This window comes from Tribolium castaneum, chromosome 1 (assembly GCF_031307605.1).
Source record: "Tribolium castaneum strain GA2 chromosome 1, icTriCast1.1, whole genome shotgun sequence".
In the NCBI taxonomy this organism is placed as follows: Eukaryota; Metazoa; Arthropoda; class Insecta; order Coleoptera; family Tenebrionidae; genus Tribolium; species Tribolium castaneum.
Genome location: NC_087394.1, coordinates 9,685,641 through 9,712,064, shown reverse-complemented (window position 1 = coordinate 9,712,064; position 26,424 = coordinate 9,685,641). Strand labels below are relative to the sequence as shown.

Below are 26,424 nucleotides of genomic sequence, written 5' to 3'. Positions count from 1 at the left end.
GTAGATACGCCTGGAAGAAGGTGGAAAGAGTTTAATTACGGCCTGTGCTCGAGACTTCTCAAAGCGAGAATTCTCGAGAACTCAGGCCTCATTCGAGACGAGAAAAAAGTGTCGACAAATCTAGCTTAGCAGAGTACTTTGGCATACGGGGAATTTGATTGTTGTGAAAATATTTAACAGGGCGATAGTAGAGCTTGAAAGAAATCAAAATACAGGGTGTTTCATGTTTTATTTTATTTTACACGCGCCTGTAACAGTACATATTCCAACACGAACTCAATTTCAAATGTTGAAAAATTGGATAGTCTTCTCAAGCCTGTTCATCCTTTAAAAAAATGCAACAAAGAATCATATTCATTCCGTTTCTTGTTGAAACACATGAAAATTGTTTCTGAAAAACATCAATTTATGACTAACAATGAATAGTGATAACTACTGTCATAATTACACACATAACTAAGTGTGTATTTTTTGTGTCTAGTGTTTGATGACTTTTGTATATTTGAGTGCGTACATTAGACACAGGCCTCGTAAAGTTGTATGAAACATTCTATAATTTAATTTGACTTATTCGAACGTTTATAGTTTTGGAGAAATAATAGAGCGTGTGCCCTTGCCTACTTTTTTTTGAACGCGCTAAATATTTTTCGTTTGGACGTCTTAAATAAAACTTTTAGGACAGTTAATCTCCTTTGAGGACGAGAAAATGCTCAGGCAACGTCCATACCACGCTGAATACACCAGTTCTCGTCTGATCACTGAAGTTAAAGCAGCGTCGGGCGCGGTTAGTACTTGGATGGGTGACCGCTTGGGAACACCGCGTGCCGTTGCCTCCTTTTTTGTTTTGTAACGTCTTAAATAAAACTTTTAGGACAGCTAATCTACTCTGAGGACGAGAAAACGTTCAGGCAACGTCCATACCACGCTGAATACACCAGTTCTCGTCTGATCACTGAAGTTAAGCAGCGTCGGGCGCGGTTAGTACTTGGATGGGTGACCGCTTGGGAACACCGCGTGCCGTTGCCTCCTTTTTTGTTTTAAAACATCTTAAATAAAACTTTTAGGACAGTTAATCTCCTTTGAGGACGAGAAAATTTTCAGGCAACGTCCATACCACACTGAATACACCAGTGTAATCTTTTCCCGGATATTTTGATTATCATAAATTTTATATAATAATTTCTCTACCTCTATGGGGAGTATGGGGACACTTTTATTTTTATTTATTTTATTGTTTTATTTTTAAAATCGAAAACTTCCAAAATAAATCAACTGCCATTGCAAGAATATTTATTTATTACTAAGCAATTATGAAGCGTTTTCTTATCTCATCTTTTTTTTTTACTCTTGTGCAAGCCAAATGTCTGATGTGCAATCACCTCCAGGGTATCTGAAAACAATGATTGTGCCAAAATTATCAAACACACAATTTGCCTAAATAAACAGACCTCATTTCATGAGCTAATAATGGTCCATCAGGCCCGACTCCAAAATCGACCAAAAAGTTCTCATCCAACTTCATCCCACCTCTCTGTGTATCAATATCGATTTTAACAATAGTTGCACCTTTTTCTATTGTCTCGGGATAAAACTGTCGGTCCCAAGGCGAGAACAAACTCGAGCTAATGTACAGCCGCTTTCCATCAAGAGACAATTGCATCATTTGGGGACCACCCAAGATGCGCCTTCCCTTAATGTAGACAGGATCCGGCTGTTCCTTCAATTCTTTATCTTCCAAGACTTTAATCTTAGAATCTTTCAAAATTTTTCCACCCAAAAATAATTGCCCCGTCAATTTCGGATGCGCGGGATCCGAAATATCGTACTGTCTGACATCGCCATGTAGCCAATTGTTGAGATAAAGGTATTTGTCGTCGAGTGATAACAAAATATCTGTTATCATCCCGTTGATGTAATCTCCATCCCAGCCCGAAACTTTCTTAGCTGGAATATCAATGACCTTGTCAACAGCCCAAGTTCCATCACTTTTTTGATAAAACCTAAAAAAACAAATAAATACAAAAATTTTTTAATTTTTTCAACACCTGAATATATTAGCGTTGAGGGCGCAGCCAACGAACCCTTGGGGCTGTTTCGGGTTGTGCAAAAACCGAATTTCAAGAGGGGTCACTCCATCAAACCCCAAATTAACCGTTTGGAGGAGCTCTCGTTTAGACCAAGAGAAAAAATTGAGGGAGCGTCCGTAGATTTTTTGGTCGTCGGGGTCAGTGGGTTGGAACCCACGTTTGAAAATTTTGGGAGCCCCCCACTCTGATGAGACCATTATGTCAAAGTAGGGCTGGTACCAAAAGTCATAATTGAAGGCTCCGCTCTTGTTCCTGGTCCAGGTTCCCTTCACTTCGAAGGTTTTACCATCGAGTAAAATAAACTCGCATTTGCCGTTCCCTTGATTGTCACCCATTGTCGAAATCATCACTTCACCACTTGCCAGGCAGTGGGCAGTGTGGGGGGTGGTGCAGTTAAAGCGGTGCATTTCTTCAGCTTCGATCACCTAATTCATAAAAAAAATTTTTTACACTATAATTAACGGTAAAGTGGAAACATTCCATTAATTTCGTTCCAATTGTTATTTTAAGGGAAAGAGTGTAACAAATATTTTTTAAATCAAAACTTTAAGATACAGGGTAATTCTTATTGTCGGGCCTACGCTAGAAACTTTTTAACTTTTAATGTCGTTATATGTGAAATTTTCTACAAAACCAAAATCGACCATTCTCAATTCAGCTAAATTATTTGTAAAATGGATGAACTTCTCTCTTCTCTTGACAAGCTCTAAGTACAGTACATATTTTTTTTAACTTTTTTAAACTGAGTAAAACATACAAAAGGGACAAGTTAATTTACATCATGGGAAATTGACGTCTAATGTGCCAAAAGTTGTTCAGATACAATTTTTGACGCTCAAATATTTTTGTTCGTTGAAAACAAAAGAATTGATAATTCCACACAAAAAGTAGATGCGGTGTCTTATTTGTCAAAATGTTGTAACTTCCCTATTTAAATTCTTAACAATTTATGAAAAACAGTAATAAAGTAACAATTACCCAAAATATTACTTCCCTATTTAAATCCGTAACAATCTATGAAAAACAGTAATAAAGTGACATTTACCTTACTGACGTCCTGTTTTTTATTAAACCAACTGTACCGAATATTGCTGATTGATACTTATCTGTCATAATTTTTGCCATTCTTCAATTTTTTGTTAAAATTTTCATTTGCACAGCTTTAGGACCTTTTTCAATAAGTGAAAATTTTTTGCATTTGATAAGAGTCTTTTAAAAATTATTTTAAACTATTAAATTTGAAGGCAAGTATTAGCTGTTTCAAAACTATAAAAACGCCAACGTCGCATTTTCTCTCAAAATTAGCTGTTATAAGTTATTCAAGCACTTTAAAAAAATAGCTGATGTAATTTATACTTTCAATGAAAAATTTTATAGTTTATAGAAGCGTAATTTATTTAATCTGCAATTAAATGCGTGATTAACTGATCACGTGATCAAATTGAACTTTTAACAATGTATTAAAATTTATTTAAAGTTAACGTATTAAAGTTTAATTTGCTCAAACAATTTCTTATGAAGTTACGCTGAAGGTGATTTTAATTTCTTTTATTTTTTTAATTTTGAGAGTAAATCTAATTGATTTAAATGATTTTTCAAAATAATTGTTGATTTATTTTTATTTATTACAGTTTTTGAAATACTCTAACACACAGGTAATATATCGTAGAAACGGGTTTTACTTCTTAACTTTCATTTTTATTAGTCAAGTAAGCTCTCCAAAATTAACAGCTTACTTACTTACTATAAATTATACAGGGTTATTCACACTAGACTCCGAACTAACCAAGTAAATAATGCACAACTGGAAATACAGATTAGAAAACTAATTGAATTTCTATTATGATTTCATAATTAATTAATATTTACTTGAATTTATGATTTTATTTTCTAATTTTAAGTCTGGACGTTAAGTTGCATTTTTACTTAGTCAAGTTCGGAGTCTTATGTGAATAACTCTGTAGAAATGAAATATCTAAAATGACTCAATTAATCCACCAACGAGATTTGGACTCGTTTAACAATGAAAATAAAAATCGTTAACTAGTTAACTAGTTTTTCGTGATTATTGCAGTTTATAAGAGAATTTTGCAACAGCGCATTTGAATTTTTTGGAGTGAAAAAAATCTATGTTCTATGTGATCGCCAAATTTTAATCCAAGAAAATCCATCAGAAACTTCGAATTTGTGTTCCATTTCACTCCAAATAATGCAAATGCGTTGTTGCAATATTCTACTATGAATTGAAATCAGAATTATTGTAGCAACGTTTTTTTTGCACACCATTAAATTTTTTTATGATTACCCCAAACCACATGTGTAATTTATTGCAGATAGTCTTTCACACGAATCGATCGGTATCGTAAATATTTTCGTGTCACCCTTGTCAAAACATCTTATTGTGAGAGTTGTTTATCTTTAACACCATTATCTTTTGTAAATTTTATGGTGTACAAAAAAATTTTGCTACAATATTACTTATTGATCAAAGTTTCCATAAAAACCGATGTTCTTTCGATTAGGTATCGTTAAAAAAATAGGATCATTCTATTTGAAAACACTGAGTTATAGACGTTTTTTGATCATAATTTTCCAAAAATCATACTTCCCTTGTTTGACAGTTGACAATTTTGAATTACTCACGACTACTTGAAAAGATTCCTTAAACCTTCGGTTATCTAATGCTGATACAATTACAAAAAATCTTCGCCTATCATAAATTCATAAAGCATTCAAGAGATGCGATTTTTTTGTATGGACTTCCGTAAATAAATAAGTGTTGACAAAAAATTACACATGTCAAAAATTGTGATAAATAAGCACTAACAACTAATTAGTACGTTTTACGTTTAAGAAGGCGAATTCAAAACTGTAGATAGTACCACATTCCAAATTTCAAATTTGGTGAAGATTTCTCGCAGTTTCGCAAGTTCAGGCATCTCGAAAATAATTTAGACAAATTAAGAAAGTTTTCAAACTTGTAGCTAATGAAAAGTTAAAGAGTTTCTAATATAATGTGGAATTTAGACCAAACATCAAAAGTAAAAATGAATAAGTCAGTAAATTTTAAGTACATTTTTTACAAACATGAACTGAAGTTTTTAATCGAAGACGAATTTTAGAAAAAAAAATAATTATTCAACAAGTCATGACAATATTAAATCAGCGGAGAAGAGTATAAATTTCAAACTTTGACCTTTTGTAACTAGAGACTTAAAAAATCCCCTACAAAACTCGCAGACGCCACAATTCCGTAACATTTTTTGGAAAAATTCTGAAATAAAAATTTTTCCTTTCCTTACTTTGTGCATAGTTGGAGCCCTTGGATTTTTCCCCGTATCGACGACATAAATTCGGTCGGAGTTCAACGCCGGCAAAATGAGTTTATCCCTTTTGGGAACATCACAGCAGCCCTTCGTGTCATGACAACTGGAACAGATATTCCATCCGCTGTGGTGCAGTTCATCGTTAAGTCTTCCGGTCCTCAATCTGTGAATAACCTGATAAAAAGTAATCAGCGTCGCTGACAAACAATCACTGGTTGTAATACTTGGCAATAAGTAGGTGACGATGGGTTAACGTCCACAGTTGCTAACAGGTCGGTTTTTCCTTCAGCTTGGTTGGGTTGAATACAAACAACGTAGAGCAGTTCTTCACGAGGGCCATTTTTCATGGCATCGAGAGGAGTAGCGTATCCAGGTCCTGTGAAATAAAAATAAAGTTAATGAATTCGACCTTAATTTTTCAATTCAATGCCAAGTTCGTGTTTACTTGAGTTTTAGACGCTACTTACCGTTTGAAGGCATGGTGAATACTGAGTTGAGAGACAGACGATTTCCAAATCAATCGCTTATGAACAAGTGGACAAATAACTCATAAATGGATAAGATATGTTTGTGTGCTTGTTTCTGGTTTTAGTTGTTTCAGTTGCATAGTAGACACGCACATATGATTGTTAAATCGAGTTGGTTTTGGAATGATAAGAAGAAAAATTGAGGATTACTGGCAGAAACGAATGTTTGTTTTTTAAGTATTGCATAAATTTGTAATAAATATTTATAGCTTCTATCAAGTTTTGAGTGTTTATTCACTTCGGAGATTGACTTTGAGATAAGCTAAAAATTTCTCGGCCAATATCTTTGTTATTACCGCAAATTCTAAATAACAGAAGAAATCGTCCCGTTTTTTATATTAAATTTTTAGAAAGTTGCGGTAGAGGTAAGTTAAGTTTGATTTTTGATATACAGGTCGATTAGAAAACTTAAAAAACGGGGACTTTGAAATCACACGGTATGTAAATCATCTAATCACAATAATTCATGTGTTTAACAACTTTACATCTAAGTTGGTAAACCTTGACAAAACCATTAATCAATATACAGAGGACAATTCAAAAGTGTCTTTCCAACTCGTGAATAATGATAGCACTGACAAGTATGCAGTTTTTTTCCAAGCAATTTAATTTTTCTTTTTTTTTCTTTACTAACCGTTTCGATTATTGCCTATGCTTATTTTTCTTTCTAGTTTTATCGGATTTGGCAGTTTGTTGAATGTTTTATTCACCATATTACAAAAATTGGTGATTTTTTTCAATGTTACAAGATCACTTGCCTATTTGAACTATTAACTTAAAAAAAATATGAAGTACCAAAAAATTACTTAACCCATGAATCTAACGTTTGGAGAGCTGTATCTTGTACAGAGCTGTATAAGGTTCGAACAATGTTTTGTCAAAGAAGCAATTTAACTCAATTAGAGTTGGGCGTCTTATTTATCACTAAGAGATGGCCCGATATTTTTTAATCATCCTGTGTAAGGAAAAGGCATAACTGTCGTAAAGTGACAGGGCACAAACCAGGACATAATTAATTAATAATGATTATGTAAAAAAATTTAACGGAGGTTAAAATACTTTCCAGTTTTAAAGATCAATAAACAGATATTCATTTCAATTACACAAAAACAAAATAAAACGAATATTAACATAAAAAATAACTTAACTAAACTGGGGGTGGTTCCTTAAAAATTAAACAAAAACCTTATAAGTCAATGTCCGGGAATTTTTCTGCCAGTTTGCTTTATTTACTGTCCTGTATCAGTCTATTTCTTATCCTTTCTCTGTTTCTGTTTCTCCTTTTTAGTTTAGCTTTTCTCCTTCTGTACTATCTTTACTTTTAATGCTTTATTCTCTATTCCATGTTCTATTCTCTATTAGAAATCGGATCCTGTTATCCTTTCTCTGTTTTCTGTTTTTCCTTATTAGTTTAGCTTTTCTCCTTCTGTACTATCTTTACTTTCGTTGTTTTTTTTGTGTTTTGTCAACTTTCTATTCTCTAATAGAAAGAGGTTTATAATATCCTTTATTCTTCTCTCTTTTTTTTCTTTGTTCAGTCTTCTTTTCTTTCATTTACTATTCTTTCCTAAATCCTACTTCTGTTAGTTCTCCTGTTTTCTTTATTTACTATCCTCGTTTTTTTCTGCGTTTTCTCATTGTATCTGTCAGTTTTGTCTTGCTTTCGCTCCTGTCTCAGTCAAAAAATCAGGAAGCATTTGTTCAGATAGGAATGACTTAAGAAAAATCTTTCTCTCCAAAATATTACAAGGTTTTTTTCAGATATCCTGAAAAGATTCATTGTTTAAAATTATGTTTCTTCGAATTGCTTTTAAGATATTTTAAATATTTTAAGATATTTTTAAGATAATGCATTTAAGATTTGAAAAAAAAAGCAGAAGGTACAGTTCCTTTTTTTATGGTCTTTTTTTTGAACAACGACTTGGATACAATATAAATTAGTGGAGTTTTTTAGCTCCCATTGTGTCACTATTATTGATTTTTTTTTGACATTGTAGGTCCCTATAATATGAAAATTATAACATCCTAACACGCAAATTGAGTAAGCTGACCTTGTGTTTATTTATAATAATTTTGTGAAAGGTAATGGCAAGTGAGTATATTTTTTGCATTGTAAATTAGGTACAGGAGAAGCTATTTATTAGGCGATTATTTTTTCTAGGAGTTTATTGTTTATGGCATTTTTTCATAGAGCCTATTCATTAAAGAATCAAGAGCGTAAATTCAAAATCATAAATTTATTTTTACATTTTTTTAAAAGAAAAAAAAAGATCGGTGTTTTGACGAATACTAATCCTTGTAAATTCTCGTACAGAGTAATTCAAAAGTGTCGCCGCCTGATTTCTCAAAAAAAAGTCAGAAGTCGGGGTGGTTGTAAATACTACAATTTTTGCCTTTTTGAGTTTGAACACATTGTTCTCAGTTTTTTTTTCGAGAGAGAGTTTGCTAATAAACCGACACCGACAAATTTAGTAATTGGGGTGTCATTTACATTTTGTTTTGTTGTGTTTAAAACCGCAAAATTACCAAACTACCAGGAAAGCTCAAATTTAAACCGGAATTTGTTTATGCACAAAATTTTGAAACTCATCATCATTGTGGAATCAAACGTTCTCCAGTGCTTTTTAGGTGGTTCAAAAAAAAATAAAATTTCAAGGTGACATAGTAGGGCTATAAGGGGAATATGAGGAGTCTTTCAGTGCAATTTTTTCAGGATATTTGTGGTTAAATGCATGGTCGGGCGTTTTTTTGTAACAAAATCACACTTTTTGCTAAAAGATGGACGTTTATCTTTCCAAAAAGTCGTGTATATAACTTCCTGGATTATCCAAAATACAGAAACTATGTTTTTTCTGTTTAAAAACCCAACTTCGATTTTTATCGGCTTTAATAAAAAAGGAGTAGTCACTTTTTTGAATTGAATTATTATTTTTATTCTGGAGTGAAATGACTAATTCACTAAATTTTTTTTTAGCATTAAGTCGATTGAAAAGTTCGGTAAAACAATTGACCACGTATACAAAGTCAAAAAACTTCTATAAAAAATATGTTATAAAACTATCAAAGGGATGGCATATGTACCTGAAGGTAGAGAACGTGGAAAAGTAGGTTAAAGTTTTAATTTTGTTAAAACTTTCTTTTGGTCAAAAGTTATAAGAAAATTCTGGTTTATATTAAATTTGGACCTTTTAGGTAATTCAAAAATACGGTATGATTTCAAGGATGTTAGGTTTTTTGTCGAGAAAAAAAACAGGTACATTTATGGCAATTTTACGCTATTAATTATTATTGTTGATGTTGAAGTTTCTTTTAACTTTTTTATTATTTCACATCACTTTGGTGGCTTTTGTCCTTTTCCAATGACATTATACTTACTTAGCATTAAAAAAATTTCTAATTAAAATGTGCTGTGCCACCGAATTATTGGTTCTATTAGACGGTGACGGACTTACGACTTCATGGCATATTGATCAGAGTCCCGTGTTTGTTAAAACATAAATAAATCTCATAGAAAATGTGTAAATTCGGGTTGAATAAATAAAACTCCATCATAATTTGTAACATGTATTGTTTCAACATAAAACCATCTATTTACAAATGGGGTTGTACATTTGATTACATGAGGTTACCAACCACCACGACCTTGAATAGCTACAAACGCAACTACACAAAAAATGGAATACTTCTTAATACAATTCTAAATAATTTAATATACAACATTGGTACAGTAAGCAACAATTTTATTTTACATTATGGTGGTGCATTAAAAATGCTTGGAATTACAGTAAAAATGTTATTTTTAACGAGATGAAAAATTGTCTTGATAATATTTAATCGGTGAATTTACGGTTGACGTTACGTCCAAACAAGGCCGTACGAATTTCTGGCACAAGTTGCTGTGCGATTAAATCCAAACGAGCCTCCAAGGTGTTGTCAATCTTGATTTTACCCTTTTGCGCATACAAAACCACTCCTCCGGTGGTTTCGGATGGCAAGTGGCTCTCATCGTCGATTTTAAGATGAACGTCTTTACCAGTGGCGTCCCTGTATTTCGTCGCAACAACTGGGAGAATGCCCTGGATTATACTCCTGTCCTGTTGCCTGACTCTCACCACTATATTGTTCTCAAACAACTAAAAAAGGCATATATTAACAAATGTACCTCCTACTGGTATGGTGGATTAGACTCTAATATCATGCCTCCAAATAAATTCCTCATCAAAGTGACCTATTTGAAATCAAGTTAATTTCAAAATCACAAGTCACTTTTGTCAGAAATTTGTTTGAATGCTGTTACCACAGACTAACAGACGGCCGTATGAAAAGTTGTCCGCACTTTTCACTGCTTTCTCTTCGTCATAAATTGTGGGAAAGTATTCAGATACAGAAACACTGGAATGTTGTAAATGTCGATACAATAAAAAATTGTGTGACTACCAAAAAATAGTTTAAATAAAAACTTTAGATCGCAAATATAAAAACTACAAAATCTAAAAAAAACAAAACCAATTTTGTGTGAAATGTTCAATACTATAAACGGTTTAGTATTATAGAATTAAAAAGAAACAAAATAATTTAACATAGATACATAACATGGAATATTTTAATTATTTTTCCTAATTTTTTCTGTTTTTTGTTCACGTAACAAATCCAATGAAACTACATTAGCTTCGTTTCTAATCCCTGGAGGTGTTCAATACATGTAATTTTCAGACTCTTCTGTATCCATTTTCGATCAAAATTAGTTTTTAGGCACAAAACAATTTTATTTTTGATTTTTAATTTAATTTAATTTAATAATAAATTTTTAATTATTTTTGATGCGATAATAACAGTAAAAAGTTCAAAAATAAAAAGTAAGTAATAGGTTTCAAGAGATGAAAAAAGTTATCAAAAGCATTTGAAATCATAAATATAAATTTTGTGCGTTAATTTTGGTTAAGTCTGTATGTTTTGAGCAAGAATTCTTTGTACTCCAAAATTAATGTAGATTAAAAACTTGATGATAAACCGAAAAATTTATTATTATTTATTTCGAGGAAATATGGCAATGTAATTTGTAACTTGTAGTATTTTGACGGTACATAAGAAAGTTATGAAAAACAAAGAAAAAATTAACCAGTTTCTATAAAATAGTTATTTATTTAACGAGTTTGAGTATAAATCGAACGCTTTATTTCGAATGGTTTATCATACACGAGGTGAAATAAATGATTTATTTCCCATTTACACGAAAACGAGTTGAATACACCATTTTATTCTTCGAATTAGACTCAACAAGGCTTAAAATTGCTTTAAATCTATTAAAAATAATCTGACGTTTCATAATGATAATTATCAACGTGTTGTCAAAACTTCTTTACAGAGGAAAAAAAACGTAAATTTTGACAGTGTCGAAGAATAAAAAAAATAAAGAAAAAAATAATCAATATTTCTAATTAGAAATTTTTGTCTTTATTTTGAGCAAGTAGAAATATTATATTACATCGATAAACAAATATGTTTCAAACTAAATAACAAAATATTATTAAATAAAAATGCAGTATTAAAAAATCGGAAAGAAGAAAAGTAGTGTAAATTGCCTCGTTTCAGCAAAAAACTTAAAATTAAATAATGGGATGTTGTGATGTTTTAGAAAGATTTTTCCAATTTCTTCGTTCAGAAAACTAAATCAGAGTAAAAATACGAGTATAATACAAAAAAACCTAAACAATTTTTACGATATTTTTTTGCTTGATTTCAAGCAGATAAACTTGTTTAATTGATGAAAGCAAGTAAAAACGGAAAAAGCAAAAAAGCAATCTTGATTACTTAATTGTTATAGGTAAATAGTACTTCAAAGGTTATAACAAATTAAAAAAAAAACAACTCAAAAAGCAACCAGCCTCAATCAAAATAAAGGAATAGTTGTCAAGCGCCGTACCTAAATATTTGTAATTATGTAATTATAATTTTGGCCTTATTCGAGTTTATAAAAATATTATTACAACAATAAGCAGAAAAAATGCAATACAAAAAAATGAAAAAAGACAATTCTGGATGGACAGGTTTGTCCAAATTTTTTAAACACAATATTAAAAAAAATAGAAACAATTACATACAGGATTTACACTTAGTTTTAGCAAATACTCTTAAATTGGATGCTTGGAAGCTGATGTTACGATAAAGTTATTTTCGCTAATTCTCTGAGCAAAAAGTGAATAACTAACAATACTATATAAAATTATTTTTTGTAATTTTTTGAAGATAGTTGGTTAGATTTTGTATACAAAGTTAGTTTGCTAAAAGCATATTTTTAAAATGACCAATCAAAAACTAATATTCAAAATTCAGCTTTCGTTACGAAATATTTTATATTTTTCACTATACAAGTGAACTATTTTAAAACAAGTGAGGCTGAAATATTTTATGCAAAAAATCCGTAAAGAAAATGTCACTAAACCCAAAAAATTAACAAGTAGTATAAGTTAAAAATTAAAATAAAAAGACAACTATTTTTTTAAGGAATTGTTTGCTTGGCAATTTATTAGTGTCGTATTAATTAATAGTAATAAAGTGTACAAATTCTGAAAAAAATCACATACATAGAAAAAATTTGCAAGGTATTTAACAGCAAACGCAGATTAATGTACCATTATTTGTTTCCAAGACACAGGAAAAAATCCTTTTAGGAGGAGAGCATCAAAGACTAACAACTCGTTGCCTCTTATGTCCTACGCCGATGACTCAAGCCCTAATGAAAATTTTTTTTATTTGAAGAATTTTTTATCTACAAAATATGGTTTTCCTTGCCTTTAAATTTGTATAGGTAAAATAGTTTTGGGGAAACAAATATAAAATTATACACATACAAATAAATACACTATACATATGGAGTTACCTTGTTTTCGCAATCTCTCCACCGCTATTATGTAATAACCTTTTTACTAACATTTACAAAGTTTGAAACGGAAAGTAATTAATTTGTAAACAAAGTCTTAAGTTCTGTGCATTTTTAATCAAATTCATCGACAATTTTAGTTGTATCTAAGCACAGAATAATTTTTTTTTAATATCTTAAAACTCCGCCGCCGTCTCTCTCTCTGAAATAATACATAACACTTTTTTTTGTGGATTTTACAATTTAAACCTCCTTTTTAATATCTGAATCCTAGATTGTAAACATTATTTTAAATCACGTTTCCGATAACAACGTGTTTTCACTATTTTAAAATACGGTTACCATAGTAACATGCTTTAAATTAACGTTTTCACTATTTTAAAACACGCTTCCGTATAGCAATATGTTTTAAATTAAAATGTTACAACAAAAAAAATTGAATAATACTCATACGAAAACACTTAAAATTCTCTTCTCTTGAAGCACTCGTGTTATTAATAACTATAAAAAAACGTTACCTCTTAAAATTTCTTCGAAACAATTACTATTTCTTAGATCAACAACTTCATGTTGATCACGGAAAATGTGTAGCAATAAGAAGTTTTGAAAATAGTATTTGTGTTTGAATATTAAAAGAAATACTATTTATTTCCAAACTTTTTGCCATTGGACGGATTACCTTTCGGCCAAATTTTCAAATTAAAAACTTGACCTTTTACCACGTTACAATGTATTAACGTAATATTTTGTTGTATGTTTTTACCTAATAAAAATTAAAATAATCTAAAACTGGATTAAAATTTTCCGCCACTTTGTTCGCAGTGCCATCTGAATACAAGTTAACTTAACGAACGGTGTCGAATAATTCCGAAGTTGTAGCAATTGGCCATCTGTGAGTAACCTGTGCCACAACTAGAAACTAAATTATGAACTATTTTTTTTTTCTAAACCTAAACTAAACTAAATAATAGTCGATAAGTTAATAGTCGTCCTACGTCCAGGCTTCACTCTGGGTTACCCGACCTTGCTATAAAAATTAAGCTAGAGTAGTAAAACTAGGACAATATTAAAAAAAAGACAAACTAGAATTGTCTAAGCTAGACAAAAGAAAAATATAATAAAGTGATACCTCATCACTGATTCCCAAGTACTAAAAATAATAAAAAAAAGGTTGAAATAAAAGTTGAAAGGCATTCCCTTATCTTAAGCTAGGATCAATACCTGGTAGAGACTCTGGAGAATGAGAGACTCCAAAAGCTGTGAATATCTCGCCTGGTCATTGGTGATTTCGCCCAGACGTTTGCGGGCGTCATCCAGCACATTGTGGACGTGGTCTTCACGCACTTTTAATACTTTCAAACGGGCTTGGTTCAGCATGTTTGACGACTGACTGCAATAGATCACATGACATGAAAAGGCAGCCCAGGACAATGATTTACGTACATTTTCTTCTGCAATTCCACCTGTTTCTCCTTCTTCTCGTAATATTCCATGATCTTCAAGCGCTGTTGTTGGACCAGGCGCCCTTTTTCAATGTTAAACTCCTCCTCAGCTTTCGCATCGATTTCTTCGGCTTTTTCATTGGCTTCTTGCTCAATGAAAGCCATCATATGCTTGATCTGTGAGGAACATTGCGTTTGACTTAATATTATATTCGTTATTGAATTAAATGTGTACGAACAATTCTTGTGAGGGTTTGGTATTTATAGATTTGTGTTTTATTGACTTACTTGTTTTTGGACGTCGACATCGCTTAGTGCCATTGTTGGAGATTGTTTTTAACACTTTTTAAATGAAATAAATTGGTTGAATTCACGGGACACCTTAGACAACGCCTTTATAGTAAAACTTGTCTCAAAAGTGTGACAGACTGATTGATCATATGATTTTGACCTTATGACAGTCAATGGCGCAACCGTTTAACTATTTTTGAAAATTTGCTAATCAATTAAGTGGCAGTAATCAAACGTAACAACAAAAAAATTGAGCAAAATTTAACAGTGGTCATAATCAGTGGAGATATTGTCCCGTTTAAATTACTTTTTTACGAAAGTTGCTCTTTTGATTAATTTAATGTCCGTGATAGCGGTCCACCTAACGGAACATCTGTGAACCACGCACAGCGATCTGTAATCTGTACTGTTGTTGACAACTAATCTAACCTTTATTTTTTTAGTAAAACAATTTGATTATTTTGATTAGAAAATATCGCTATAAAATAACAGCCATGAATGTGGTGGGAATGGGAATGATCCCCCAACCAAATCCGCAACAGCCGCAGCAACAACAACAGCAACAGCCCCACCAGCCCCTGGACAACATTTCCAAAATTAAAACCTTGATTGGGCCTTTAAGGGAGTCGCTTTCTGTAAGCTGTTTTGTGAAATGATAATTTTGCTTATGTTTGTTCTCCTAGAATACCATTAAGACAGCGGCACAAACTTTAAACCAAAATAGTCAAGTGGATGCGGGCTCTTTGTAGGTTTTTCCGTTTTTTTTTTTAAATACCTACTAACATTGTTGTTTTTGTATGTTAGGAAAGGGGTTGATGTGCCAATACCACGATTCGATAAAAATCTAGAAGAATTTTACTCAATATGTGACCAAATTGAGTTACATCTAGTGAGTGTTTGATTTTGTTGTTTTTTTACATGTTTATTGTTTGTTTTAGAAAACTTCGATAAAATGCATTGGCCAAGCGGAAAGTAGCAATCGATATTTGCACGTTCCTGTGATTCCCCACAGAAGCGAGAATATTGGAATTAATGAAAATATGTTGTCATATCCTCAATTTTTGGCCACTGCTAGTGCTCAAGTGGCGTATGCTAAAGAAATTCATGATACATTAATTGCAGCGGCTCAAAATATTTCTCCTTCTGATTGACGTTTCCAGCAATTTTAATTTTTTGTAAATTATTTATTGTATCGTCTTTATTTTATACCCTGTTTTCAATTAAGTTTCTGATTAAAGTTGCATATTATGTGAAATTTACACAGTCATAGCCCACTTGACGAATTGTAATAGCATAAATAATTCATTGTTGCCTACTAATTTACCAAGTCACAAGTCGGTTTGATCAGAAATTTAGTTGAAACCTCAATAATGGTTAAATATATTTTTTTAATTTAACAGTGATAAGGATTGATAAGTGTGTGTATTCAAATAAAGAATTTTCTCAATGTGGACATTTTTTTATTCTAGGTTAAATATAAATATAATAATATAAACTGACCAATTGGTCAGTTTATCTTTGATGAAATCTGGCTAAACAATCGCTAAAAAGTGTTGATTTAAATTCAGATTGCCAACGGACACAGTATTTCTGTATCAGTCTGTACATAATGTAATTACGACCGTTTTTTTTTAAATCTGATTTAGTAAAATCATATTCCACACAAAAAATCATTAACTGGGTAAATAGTGGATAGATGTTTCATAAATTTAAGTCTCAGTGAATGTTTTTTGGAGTCGTATTAGGAGTCCGACTATCCAACTTGTCTCAACCGTAAAACTACGACACTTTGGAAATATTTTTTATGCTTCTGGGCCTCAAATGACAACGTTTATGATTGAGAATATGGGCTCCTAGTCATTTAAAGTCAACATGTGTGGTGAAAATATTCATTTTGAACCACTTTTTGTATAAGAACTGTCGCTTTTAGTATGGGTACTAACACGCAAAAAACACCAGCACCGTTTGCAAAACATAATATTTACGTGCCACTTTATCACTTCTGAATTACATATCTGAAACACTTTCCACGGAATTTTCGTTTTTTCGTGAATTTTCAAAAAGCATTTTCGAAATGTCAAGTGTCAACTTAAAGAAAAGCGCGCGCATGCGCGTTGATTTCAACACGAATAATTCAGGATTTATTGCGATTAATCAGTTTCATTTTATTATTTGTTATTTATTTCCTCTAATTATTTTAATTTTGGCGTTTTTCATCTATCAGTAAAACCTCCAGCACGACCCCCAGGGGTAAGTCAATGAAAGAGTCTAATAAGGATGTGAGATGTGACAAAGACAGACTCATCATTTATGAATTAACGTAGTGCACGTAAGATTTGTTGTAAAATTTGTAAGTATTTTGATTGGATCGTTTGAGGTCGGCCATCATAATTACGGGGAAAACCAATCACTTTAGAGTTTTTGATTCATTCAAAAATTTTATTTTTGGATTTGATTAGTCTATTTAAGGTCGGCCATTAAAATAAAGGGAGAAACCAATCAGTGGGAATTTTTGGTTTAATTCAATAATTTAATTGAATGGTTAATTTAAATTTGGAAGCAGACAATGGAATAAATAATTTCAATTGCTAATGAGAGTTATAAAACAATGAAATTGGAGATTCTTATTCCTCTTTTAATATTTTTGCTCAAAATTTTTTGTGGAACTTGGAAATTAATGAAATTGTAATGTAAACGTAGGTTGGTAAATGTACATGTAATAAATAAACTATAACTTTATTGATTACATCTATCTATCTATCGATAAAAATTAGCAAAGACGTTGTTTTAGACTATTGGTTGAATTATTGCAACGTTATTTTAAAATTAAATGGAAATAACCATTTATCTTGGGACAGGAACTAACATATTTCAATAAATTTCGGCGAAAAAACTCACCAAATTACGTGCAAATTATCTTATTTCAACGAATTTAGCTTAATTTGTGTCATGACGTCATGAGTTTTTACTTTTTTCTCTACTCAAGTTGGCTCACAGTTTTTTTTGCAGTTTTTATTCTTAGTATATACTGATTTTTTTAGGCCTACATTAGAAACGTTTTAACTTGTAGTGTAGCCAGAGCTTTAAAATGTGGTATACTTTACAAATCGACTGTTTTGAGTTCAACTAAACTATTTTCAAAATGGCTGAACTTTCGGAACGATGAGAAATTGGTGTCAACTTTAAAATTTTAAATTGTAACCAACTATTTTTTTATGCATTTTTGAATTCAACTTTTCAAACTGAAACAATATTACCCATGGTGTTAGGACTTATCTGTCATAATTTTTGAGGTAGGTATAACAATTATTTTGTTAAATTTTTTGTAGGGGGTTATTTAAAATATTACAGCTTTCGAACTCTTTACAATAAGTTAATTTTTTTTGATTTGATAACCAAAAGTTCAAAAAGCTTTCTAGAATTTTCAAAATTGTCAACTGCCAAAATTGAAGGCTAGTATGATTTTTTCAAAATGCTTATCAAAAACGGCTATAACGACTCTATTTTCTTAACGACAGTCGAAAGAACAACGACATTTATGGTGACTTTTATCAACACGTCTTAGACTTATCTCTTACAGTTTTTTAAATAATCACAAAAAACAGATCGTTTATCATATAGGCCATCAAATTGTGAACTTTTTGAATGAACATGGTAGAAAAACATTTTTTGAAAATTTTGATCATCATAAAAAAAATTCAAAGTAACCTGGCAATTTGACCGCTAAGAATCTTGAAAAGTTTAGAAGACTCTTGGAACTTTTAGTTATCAAATGCCAAAATGACTATTCACTTTTTGTAAAGCGTTCAAAAGCTGTGATTTTTTGAATGAACACCTGCAAATGAAAATTTGAATTTTGTTTTCTTAGTTTTTAAACTATTCGAAATATTTCATTAAGGCGTAATGAATACAATTGTTCTGCATACCATATGCAGATAATTTCTCGTATTACTAAATTTAATATGAAATACGAAGCATTCTGAATGCAGAATGCAGGCAGTAAATAATAGAACAAGACATATTTTCTATACCTACATACAGTGTTTCCTAAGGCAACATATCTTCTAACAAACCAAATATGCTTTGCTTACTAAATTCACGAAGCTGTAAATCTAAGCTCCCCAATATTACACGTAACAATAGAATCGCAATTAATCAGAAAATTATTCTGACAATTGTACCTATCTCTGTGATATTTAAATTCTAAATATCCGTGATTCATCCTCACAATCGCGCAAGGATTCCACACCTATGAGCTCAATCGAAGGCACGCGATTTATTACACCACTCGTAGACTCGTACCAAATGTATAGAAGTTTATTTAATTTAAACCCCTGAAGTAAAGCTCTAAAGTTAACTGCAATCATAAAAATAGAAATCCAATTCGAGAGGAACAAATAAAAATTGAAAAAACCATTTGTTCTAATTTTATAACCATTACGTTTTATATTCGTATCTCTAAAATACCTTGATGTTTGAAAATGTATGTATCGATGGCGGATTATTATTATTATTTCTATAAATCTCCAATTCAGTTTTGAATAAATATATTTAATGTTCTAGAACAGCAAAATACTTACCGTAGACATTTGGTTGAGCTTGGAAACACTACGTATACTGTCTTGGACAAAGCCGTGGTAACCAATGGTAGTAATAAAGAGTAGGGATTTTCTTTGGTGGTAATGCAATTATTTGGAACTCAATCGCGCAAAAAGTTACATTTTGTCATATTTGACAAATTATATTTGGTGGTTGTTTTTTCTGTAAGATGTGGTGTAAGGTAGCAAATAATGTAACAACAGTCCAGTAAAATATTAAAAAAAAGAATGTTTTTATTTTCGAAAGTGTCTACAAGTTACAATTAAAAGTATTACTAACTAGTAATTTTACTATTTTTACCCATCTATTAGTGATGATAGGTAAAATTAAAATTATTTGAAAATAAGAAAAATATTTATATACGCTATTTACCAAAGTATACCTCTGTATACTCTAGCTGGACCTCATTAATTACAATAGGGTTTTATTTATAAAGCGTTAGCCCTTTAGACACGTTCGAAATCTGAATAAAATCATTTGAATTGCTCTTCATGAGATAATTACTCTTATATTATAGAAAAATATTTCAAGGATCGTTCAAAAAATTCGTGACTATTTGGTGTTTTAAGGGAAAATAAGGGAAAAAAGAAGAAATAAAATAAGGGAAAAATTCCGCGACAAGAAAATTTTTATTGACTGGAGGACATTTTTTAGTGACTTTTAAAAATTATGGCGTTTCTTTTGTAATACAAACAATACCTTCAAATGTTACATAACAACCTTCTCTTTGATAAGTTAATGATTTTTTTTTAATTTTGGTTATTTATCATAAAGCATTATATTAAATTAGAGTGAAACTTCCTATAGACAATCATAGTGTACCTACACTAAGCGCTTTCACAATTCAAATTTAAAAGGTTTTTTAGCAAAAATTGTGTATACAGTGTGAGTCAGTAGTTGGTTATTTTTAACAGAAATGACATTATCTCTCTATTCTTTCCTTATTCAAAAAATGTTTGCTTTTTTTACAATTTTTTTGTATTTGGATTTTACGTTTATTTTTGTAAATTAAGACAAAAACAGAAAATAAAGCTCTTTGTGGGTAATTAAGTGTTGGTACGTTTTTTATTTAATTCAATTTAATTTTTTTATATTTACCAGAAAGATAGAGGAGTAGACTTTTGAAAACAGTAAGAAGTTAACAACAAGAAAATTAGAAATAACGTAATAATAATAATAATAATAATAATAATAATAATAATAATAATAATAATAATAATAATAATAATAATAATAATAATAATAATAATAATAATAATAATAATAATAATAATAATAATAATAATAATAATAATAATAATAATAATAATAATAATAATAATAATAATAATAATAATAATAATAATAATAATAATAATAATAATAATAATAATAATAATAATAATAATAATAATAATAATAATAATAATAATAATAATAATAATAATAATAATAATAATAATAATAATAATAATAATAATAATAATAATAATAATAATAATAATAATAATAATAATAATAATAATAATAATAATAATAATAATAATAATAATAATAATAATAATAATAATAATAATAATAATAATAATAATAATAATAATAATAATAATAATAATAATAATAATAATAATAATAATAATAATAATAATAATAATAATAATAATAATAATAATAATAATAATAATAATAATAATAATAATAATAATAATAATAATAATAATAATAATAATAATAATAATAATAATAATAATAATAATAATAATAATAATAATAATAATAATAATAATAATAATAATAATAATAATAATAATAATAATAATAATAATAATAATAATAATAATAATAATAATAATAATAATAATAATAATAATAATAATAATAATAATAATAATAATAATAATAATAATAATAATAATAATAATAATAATAATAATAATAATAATAATACTAGTTTATTTTCCAACAGGTACATAACCCAATTACAGGAAAAAAAAATTAAAATACAATTAAAACTACAATACAATAAACACTAGTTACAATTGCAAAAAACAACCTAACATACACATTTTATACGTAATCTTTATGTTTCAAAAACCTATCACTTCTTAAATTTTGATATGTGAGAATATGGTCAGAATGATGTCAGAAGTATTTAGATAAAACTCGATCTGTTTGTAAACTTTTTTGAAAAATGGGCTTTAACGAAGATATAAATATTGGGCATTAAATTATATTTTCTTTGAATTAAGTTGTAGAAAAAGCAAAAACAGAAATAATTTTAAAAAATGCAAAATTAAACTTATAACAAAATAGTACCTATATTAAAAAACAAGTGTCATAAAAGCACACTTGTTGCCGTCTTTAAACAAAAATTGTTATTTTAATTGATTTAGGAATTTTCATTACAATCGGTAATATCTCAATTTTAAAAGTGAAAGTAGTATATTATTATACGAGTTTTATAAGACGTTCTATTGTGGCACGAAGGGTTTTGGAGCACGACGAAGGAGTGCCTTATAAAACGAGTGTAATATACAATTTTTTCTACTTTCTATTTATGTTGTTTGTTTTTGTTTAGTTTAACTTATCAAAATCTGTTTAAACTATTTCCTCTTATTTTTGTTAATTATTCGGGCTTTATCAGTAAACGACTTGACGCTATTGACAGACCACACACTATATGACAGTGATGACTGATGACACACAGCCCAGCACTGCCAATACAACTTCTAAAAATTTACTAAAAGGAGTTGCACAAAAGCTCTTTTTGTGAAACTACTTTCAGTTTCACAATGAACAATTTGTGATACCAAAGTAGAAAAAAAATAGTTGTAATTTTTAACAACAGTTAGATGAGTTTACCACCTAAATTTTAACCGTTCTTTTTCCAAATAGTTAAGTGAATTTAATCCAACATATTAGGTAGATTGTCAATTTAATTCTCTTGCCACGTAGGTACACATTTTCCATTAAGCTGTACTTTGATATAACACCACAAACAACCGAGCATCGACGTGCAAACAGTGCACCCAATCAAAATGGCACGTGAAAGCATAATAACAAATTGTAAATACTTGAGCATTTTCCGCAAGAAAAATTGTAAATACTTGAGCATTTTCCGCAAGAAAATGTTGCAACTTACTATTCCGCTGGCACAAAGTATCAATCATTTCGATAAATGTACGTAACGGTGTGATACCACACGTTCAGTTCCTTTAACGAATGCAATATATTTTAGAAAATATGTTCGAAAATGCTGCGCCGCAAAATGCCAACGTGTAAAAAATGTCTTGGAAGGCTATTTCCGATACAAGAAATATAGTTATCGAACATAACCCCGGCTATAATTTTATCGATAGTTATCAAATTTCCCCAAATTGTTCAGTGTCAAAGATTTCACGTTTATGTCACGATCCTCGTAAAAATTTCAAACTTATTCGCTGTTTCATATGACGGGATTTTCCGCCATACAGGAAAAACTAAATTACGCTTCTCAACCGTATTATTTTTGAAGCTTATGATCCATTCATTTATTTATTTTCGCGCAGTGACAGAAAAACGCAACTTCTTTTGGTCAGATGACTCTCAAATAAAATGTGAATATAAATGCCGCATCAAAGCGCTCTGCCGGAAAATATACAAAAACACACAGGGAAATATTACTGAAAAGTTTCATAAAATACAGAGTTTTTGCCGCATTTATTGCCCCAGAGAGGGCAATGCGAAGAATAAAACTAACGCTAAACGAAAACATATTAAATATTTTGTAATTTTATTGTTTATGTCCAATTCTGAGACCTGTCCTAATTTATACTGAAAGAATTTTGAAAAACAAATTAAAAAAAGTTTTTTTAGAAAAAAGTAAAAAGTGAAAAATAATGTTTTTCTATCAGAGGAGCGAATATTTTTTCTTACAAATTAGGATTTTACAATATATAAAAGTTTTGGAAACAGTGCTCAGTTTTAAAAGGTAATTCTGTAATGCCATATTGTTACTACATATGACCGTTCCCAAAGCTTTTATAAATTTTAAAATCCTAATTTGTAATAAAAAATATTCTCCTCTGATAGAAAAACATTTTTTTTATATTTTATGTTTTTTATGCATCTTTTAAATAAAAGCTTTTTTCTAAAAAACATTTTTTAAATTTGTTATTTATTGTTTTTTAGTCTTCACTTATTCCAAGCGTCTTTTTCTTTTTTTCTGAGATTTACTTTCGTCTTATTATTCTAACACTATTATTTTACCGATTTGTGCAAACTTGTTTAGTGGTATGTAATAGAAAACAGCTGCTAGCATTGAAGGCACATCCTAACCTCTGTTCTGTGTCTATATTCTATCGTCCAAGATAAATGAATTTAAAAAAAATAGCGACATTTGTTTGTAACGAAACGTAATAAAAATGATTAGGTATTAATTAATATATTTCCCAATGACTAACATACCGTTAATGTTGGTATAAGTTACGGTATCTACACAGCGAAAACCCATTTGTAAACATAATATATAACTTCAAAACCTCATTTAATCCTTTTAGGGGGTATTTTACCACATAGGATTGCATTGTCACGCAGATTATGTAAGTATGCAAAATTTCAATTCAGTTGGACAACAGGAACTCTTTCAAATTTGGCTCCAAAAATATGAAACAGACAGACAGACAACAAAGCAAGTTAAGTAAAAACTTAAAAAAAAGCGCTTTTGATTTTCTTTTACTTTTCAGTATTTTTAAGTAAGATCACAGAATTAAAAAAAGGGATTTTACTCAAAAAAACTATAATTAGGACTCATTTTTACAATCACGATTTGACAATGGATTTAATATAAAACTAACACAAATTTGAGTTAATAATTTAGGCTTCTTCATCCTTTTTCTCTTCGCTGCCTTCACCAGTGTCGCCCTCAGCAGCTGGTTGACTTTCTTCTGGCGGTTCTTCCTCAGTTGGTTCAGCAGGCGGTTCGTCAGCCGGTTCTTGAGCAGGTTCTTGAACAGGTTCAGGTTCAGGTTCAGGCTCAGGTCGTTGTGGTTCAGGCTCAGGAGCCGGTTCCCTTGCCCTGCGTTCTCTCTGAGCTTCAATCAAACGATCGATGTATTCTCCAGCATAATTAAAAAACAAAAACAAATACCACAGTGTAAACAAACACGGAGGATGTTGGTAATTTGTTAAATCGCAAAAATCGAAATCCATTTCCAAAATTGGTTACGAGAATTTTGAGCGATCTTGACAATGTCACTGAACTTACTAAGGAAACTCAATTTGAAATTAATTTTTGAAAGCCACTGTGATTGTCAAAATTGTGAACTTATTATCTCTGCGTGTGATAACTGATAATCCATTATTTGGTTCAGTAGATGGCAATAGAGGTTCTCAATGGGGTATACATGTTAATATATCCGATTTGATATTTGCTTTGAAAATTTCAGAACATGTATGGAACGAATTATGCCAGGCTTCATGTGGTAGGTATTTGATGAATTAGCCAACGCGTGTGAAACCTCCATGAATATATTGGTCCAGGAAGAGAACACAGCTTGTCACCGCATTAATCAACATTCTAAAATATGGATCATCGAGTATACAAGCTATACATGCTTTAAATGCTAATTGCAATATATTCTCGGAATGCAAAGAGTGGCTGAATTGTCAATAAAATACAATTTCTTTACAGAAATAACTGATAAAACCATTGTTCTCACACATATTGGTATTTACTAGTAAATGAAGTGTTTCCATCGAATGTCTTCATTTTTTAATTTTTTTTTAATTTTGTATTTCAAACACCGGGTGATTCAAAAGTGTCGGACAAACTCTCGTAAGTCAGATTTTTTTTCAAGCAACTTTTTTTCAAATTTTTTAATTTGTTTTCCTTAGCAACGGTATCGATTGTTTCTCTTTTGTTTCCTAAGACGTCGAATTTAATTTGTGGTCGAATTTACAAGATTTTTAATTATTTAATTATCTTTAGGCACTAATTGTTGTTTTTTTCTCAACAGGTATTTGTTTAACCTAGAGCCAAAAAAATTAACTTAAAAATTTAACTTTGAAGGGGTATATCTTGTGAAAAAAGGCTCAAACAATTTTTTGTCATAGGAACTTTTAATTCAGTTTGATGTCTTTTATCAGCACCCCAGAGATTGTACGCTATTTTTGAATCACCTTGTATATTAAACTATTTCTAGCGAAGTTACGCTTCGCACGATTGTGAATTTAAGAATTTTAAGTTATTGAAGGGCTTTTCTCATTTTGTCCAGATTTGCACATAGAGAACTTGAAGAGGTTTGCATTAAGTAAATTCACAAGGTAAGAGCTCTTTAAAATCAAGCACCGTCGTCTTTTTGCAGTCGTTCCTAATTATTCATGTTACATTTTATCTGAGATGATACCGAGAGATATAAAGTATAGTAATTTTTAATTCTTAGGGTTCCAGTCAGGAACGGACAGCTTTCAAGGTGCAGAAGTGTTTTTTTCAAAATAAATAAATTAATTTTACAACTTTGTAAAATTAGGCTCTGCTTCAAGTACATTTAAAATTATCAAAAATTATTGAGATTTTTGTTCTTATTTTTGTAGCGATGATAGCGTCAGGTGATTTTTAAATAGCTTGTTCAAAAATATTATTGCTCGGTTTAAGTGCTCAAAAAAGACAAAAGTATGTGACTAATTCGACTTTTTTTGTGATCACTCTCATCACAGTTATGTGAAATATTTAAGTATTTGAAAAAAGTGCCATGCAATCGTTTGAATTTATCATTAGAGTACGTAATTTTTTTCATTGTGATTGGTAAGCTAGTGCAAAGTGAGGGAAAAATGTACTATAATATTAGATATTACTTGACTTTTTACCTTAATTAACTATGACAATCAGCGTTTTCACACAAGTTACAAAACTAATACATGCCTACTCTAATTATAAATTCAAATGATCACATGGTATTTGAAACGTTGTCCAACTTAAGCTAACCAATTTTGAACAAAGCGACAATATTTTTTGTTTTTTTTTAAGTTTATAAATTTTTTAGTTGGTCTATTGTTTGTATTTTATCAATTGACTATCTTCAAAATTTTTGGGGATATGTGTAATTTTTTTCTATTTGCACAGGTTTTTTTTTGTAATTAGTCTACTACTCTACTATATGAATTTAGCCACTTGGCATTTTTCCAAATCTTTGTGAAAATTATTTGTGAAAAATTTTTTAATTTTTTTTCTTTATTTGCAGAAATTTTTTTGTTTTTTTTATAGTTTAGCAATCTTCTTATTTGGTCTACTGTTTACATTTTTTCAATTAACTC

General features: G+C 30.0%; 3 protein-coding genes, 1 long non-coding RNA gene and 2 other non-coding genes across 7 annotated transcripts; 3 read left to right on the top strand and 3 right to left on the bottom strand.

Moving 5' to 3' along the window:
- The first annotated feature begins 713 nt into the window (after window positions 1-713).
- Window positions 714-833, top strand: LOC135268000 (5S ribosomal RNA). The gene has a single exon (XR_010336435.1). It is a non-coding gene; the product is annotated as a 5S ribosomal RNA (ribosomal RNA).
- A 74-nt stretch (window positions 834-907) lies between these two features.
- LOC135267948 (5S ribosomal RNA) lies at window positions 908-1,026 on the top strand. The gene has a single exon (XR_010336383.1). It is a non-coding gene; the product is annotated as a 5S ribosomal RNA (ribosomal RNA).
- A 247-nt stretch (window positions 1,027-1,273) lies between these two features.
- LOC659271 (uncharacterized protein) lies at window positions 1,274-6,077 on the bottom strand. Its single transcript, XM_965596.4, has 6 exons — window positions 5,881-6,077; window positions 5,638-5,789; window positions 5,390-5,587; window positions 2,046-2,512; window positions 1,449-2,000; window positions 1,274-1,390 (listed from the first exon to the last, which is right to left on the bottom strand). The coding sequence occupies exons 1-6, from the start codon at window positions 5,891-5,893 to the stop codon at window positions 1,342-1,344; spliced, it is 1,431 nt and encodes a 476-aa protein (XP_970689.1). The 5' UTR covers window positions 5,894-6,077; the 3' UTR covers window positions 1,274-1,341.
- A 3,414-nt stretch (window positions 6,078-9,491) lies between these two features.
- Vha26 (Vacuolar H[+]-ATPase 26kD subunit) lies at window positions 9,492-14,713 on the bottom strand. Of its 2 annotated transcripts, XM_015978525.2 has the most exons (5): window positions 14,551-14,713; window positions 14,264-14,439; window positions 14,042-14,210; window positions 13,950-13,970; window positions 9,492-10,073 (listed from the first exon to the last, which is right to left on the bottom strand). In XM_015978525.2, the coding sequence occupies exons 1-5, from the start codon at window positions 14,581-14,583 to the stop codon at window positions 9,771-9,773; spliced, it is 702 nt and encodes a 233-aa protein (XP_015834011.1). In that variant the 5' UTR covers window positions 14,584-14,713; the 3' UTR covers window positions 9,492-9,770. The 2 variants fall into 2 exon arrangements, with proteins under 2 accessions (XP_015834011.1, XP_970621.1); XM_965528.4 differs by lacking the exon at window positions 13,950-13,970 and having other exon boundaries at window positions 14,551-14,711.
- Window positions 14,714-14,924: 211 nt separating this feature from the next.
- Window positions 14,925-16,000, top strand: ix (intersex). Its single transcript, XM_008200746.3, has 4 exons — window positions 14,925-15,188; window positions 15,237-15,298; window positions 15,358-15,442; window positions 15,492-16,000. Exons 1-4 carry the CDS (start codon window positions 15,048-15,050, stop codon window positions 15,702-15,704), a joined length of 501 nt encoding a protein of 166 aa, XP_008198968.1. The 5' UTR covers window positions 14,925-15,047; the 3' UTR covers window positions 15,705-16,000.
- Window positions 16,001-23,891: 7,891 nt separating this feature from the next.
- Window positions 23,892-24,387, bottom strand: LOC135265775 (uncharacterized). Its single transcript, XR_010333630.1, has 2 exons — window positions 24,260-24,387; window positions 23,892-24,203 (listed from the first exon to the last, which is right to left on the bottom strand). It is a non-coding gene; the product is annotated as an uncharacterized LOC135265775 (long non-coding RNA).
- Between the last annotated feature and the right edge of the window lie 2,037 nt (window positions 24,388-26,424).

Bases quoted from the DNA above. Each gene is read 5' to 3' on its own strand.
- Vha26 (XM_015978525.2), bottom strand. From the start codon at position 14,583: ATGGCACTAAGCGATGTCGACGTCCAAAAACAA. The intron at 14,211-14,263 runs GTACGTAAATCA...GATCTATTGCAG, and splicing joins GTGGAATTGCAGAAGAAAAT to TCAGTCGTCAAACATGCTGA. The intron at 10,074-13,949 runs GTATCACTTTAT...TGCCTTTTTTAG, and splicing joins ACTTGGGAATCAGTGATGAG to TTGTTTGAGAACAATATAGT.
- ix (XM_008200746.3), top strand. From the start codon at position 15,048: ATGAATGTGGTGGGAATGGGAATGATCCCCCAACCAAATCCGCAACAG. The intron at 15,189-15,236 runs GTAAGCTGTTTT...TTGTTCTCCTAG, and splicing joins CTTTAAGGGAGTCGCTTTCT to AATACCATTAAGACAGCGGC. The intron at 15,299-15,357 runs GTAGGTTTTTCC...TTTGTATGTTAG, and splicing joins CAAGTGGATGCGGGCTCTTT to GAAAGGGGTTGATGTGCCAA.
- LOC659271 (XM_965596.4), bottom strand. The intron at 5,588-5,637 runs GTATTACAACCA...ACTTTTTATCAG, and splicing joins CGTCACCTACTTATTGCCAA to GTTATTCACAGATTGAGGAC. The intron at 2,513-5,389 runs GTAAGGAAAGGA...TTTATGAATTAG, and splicing joins GGGCTCCAACTATGCACAAA to GTGATCGAAGCTGAAGAAAT.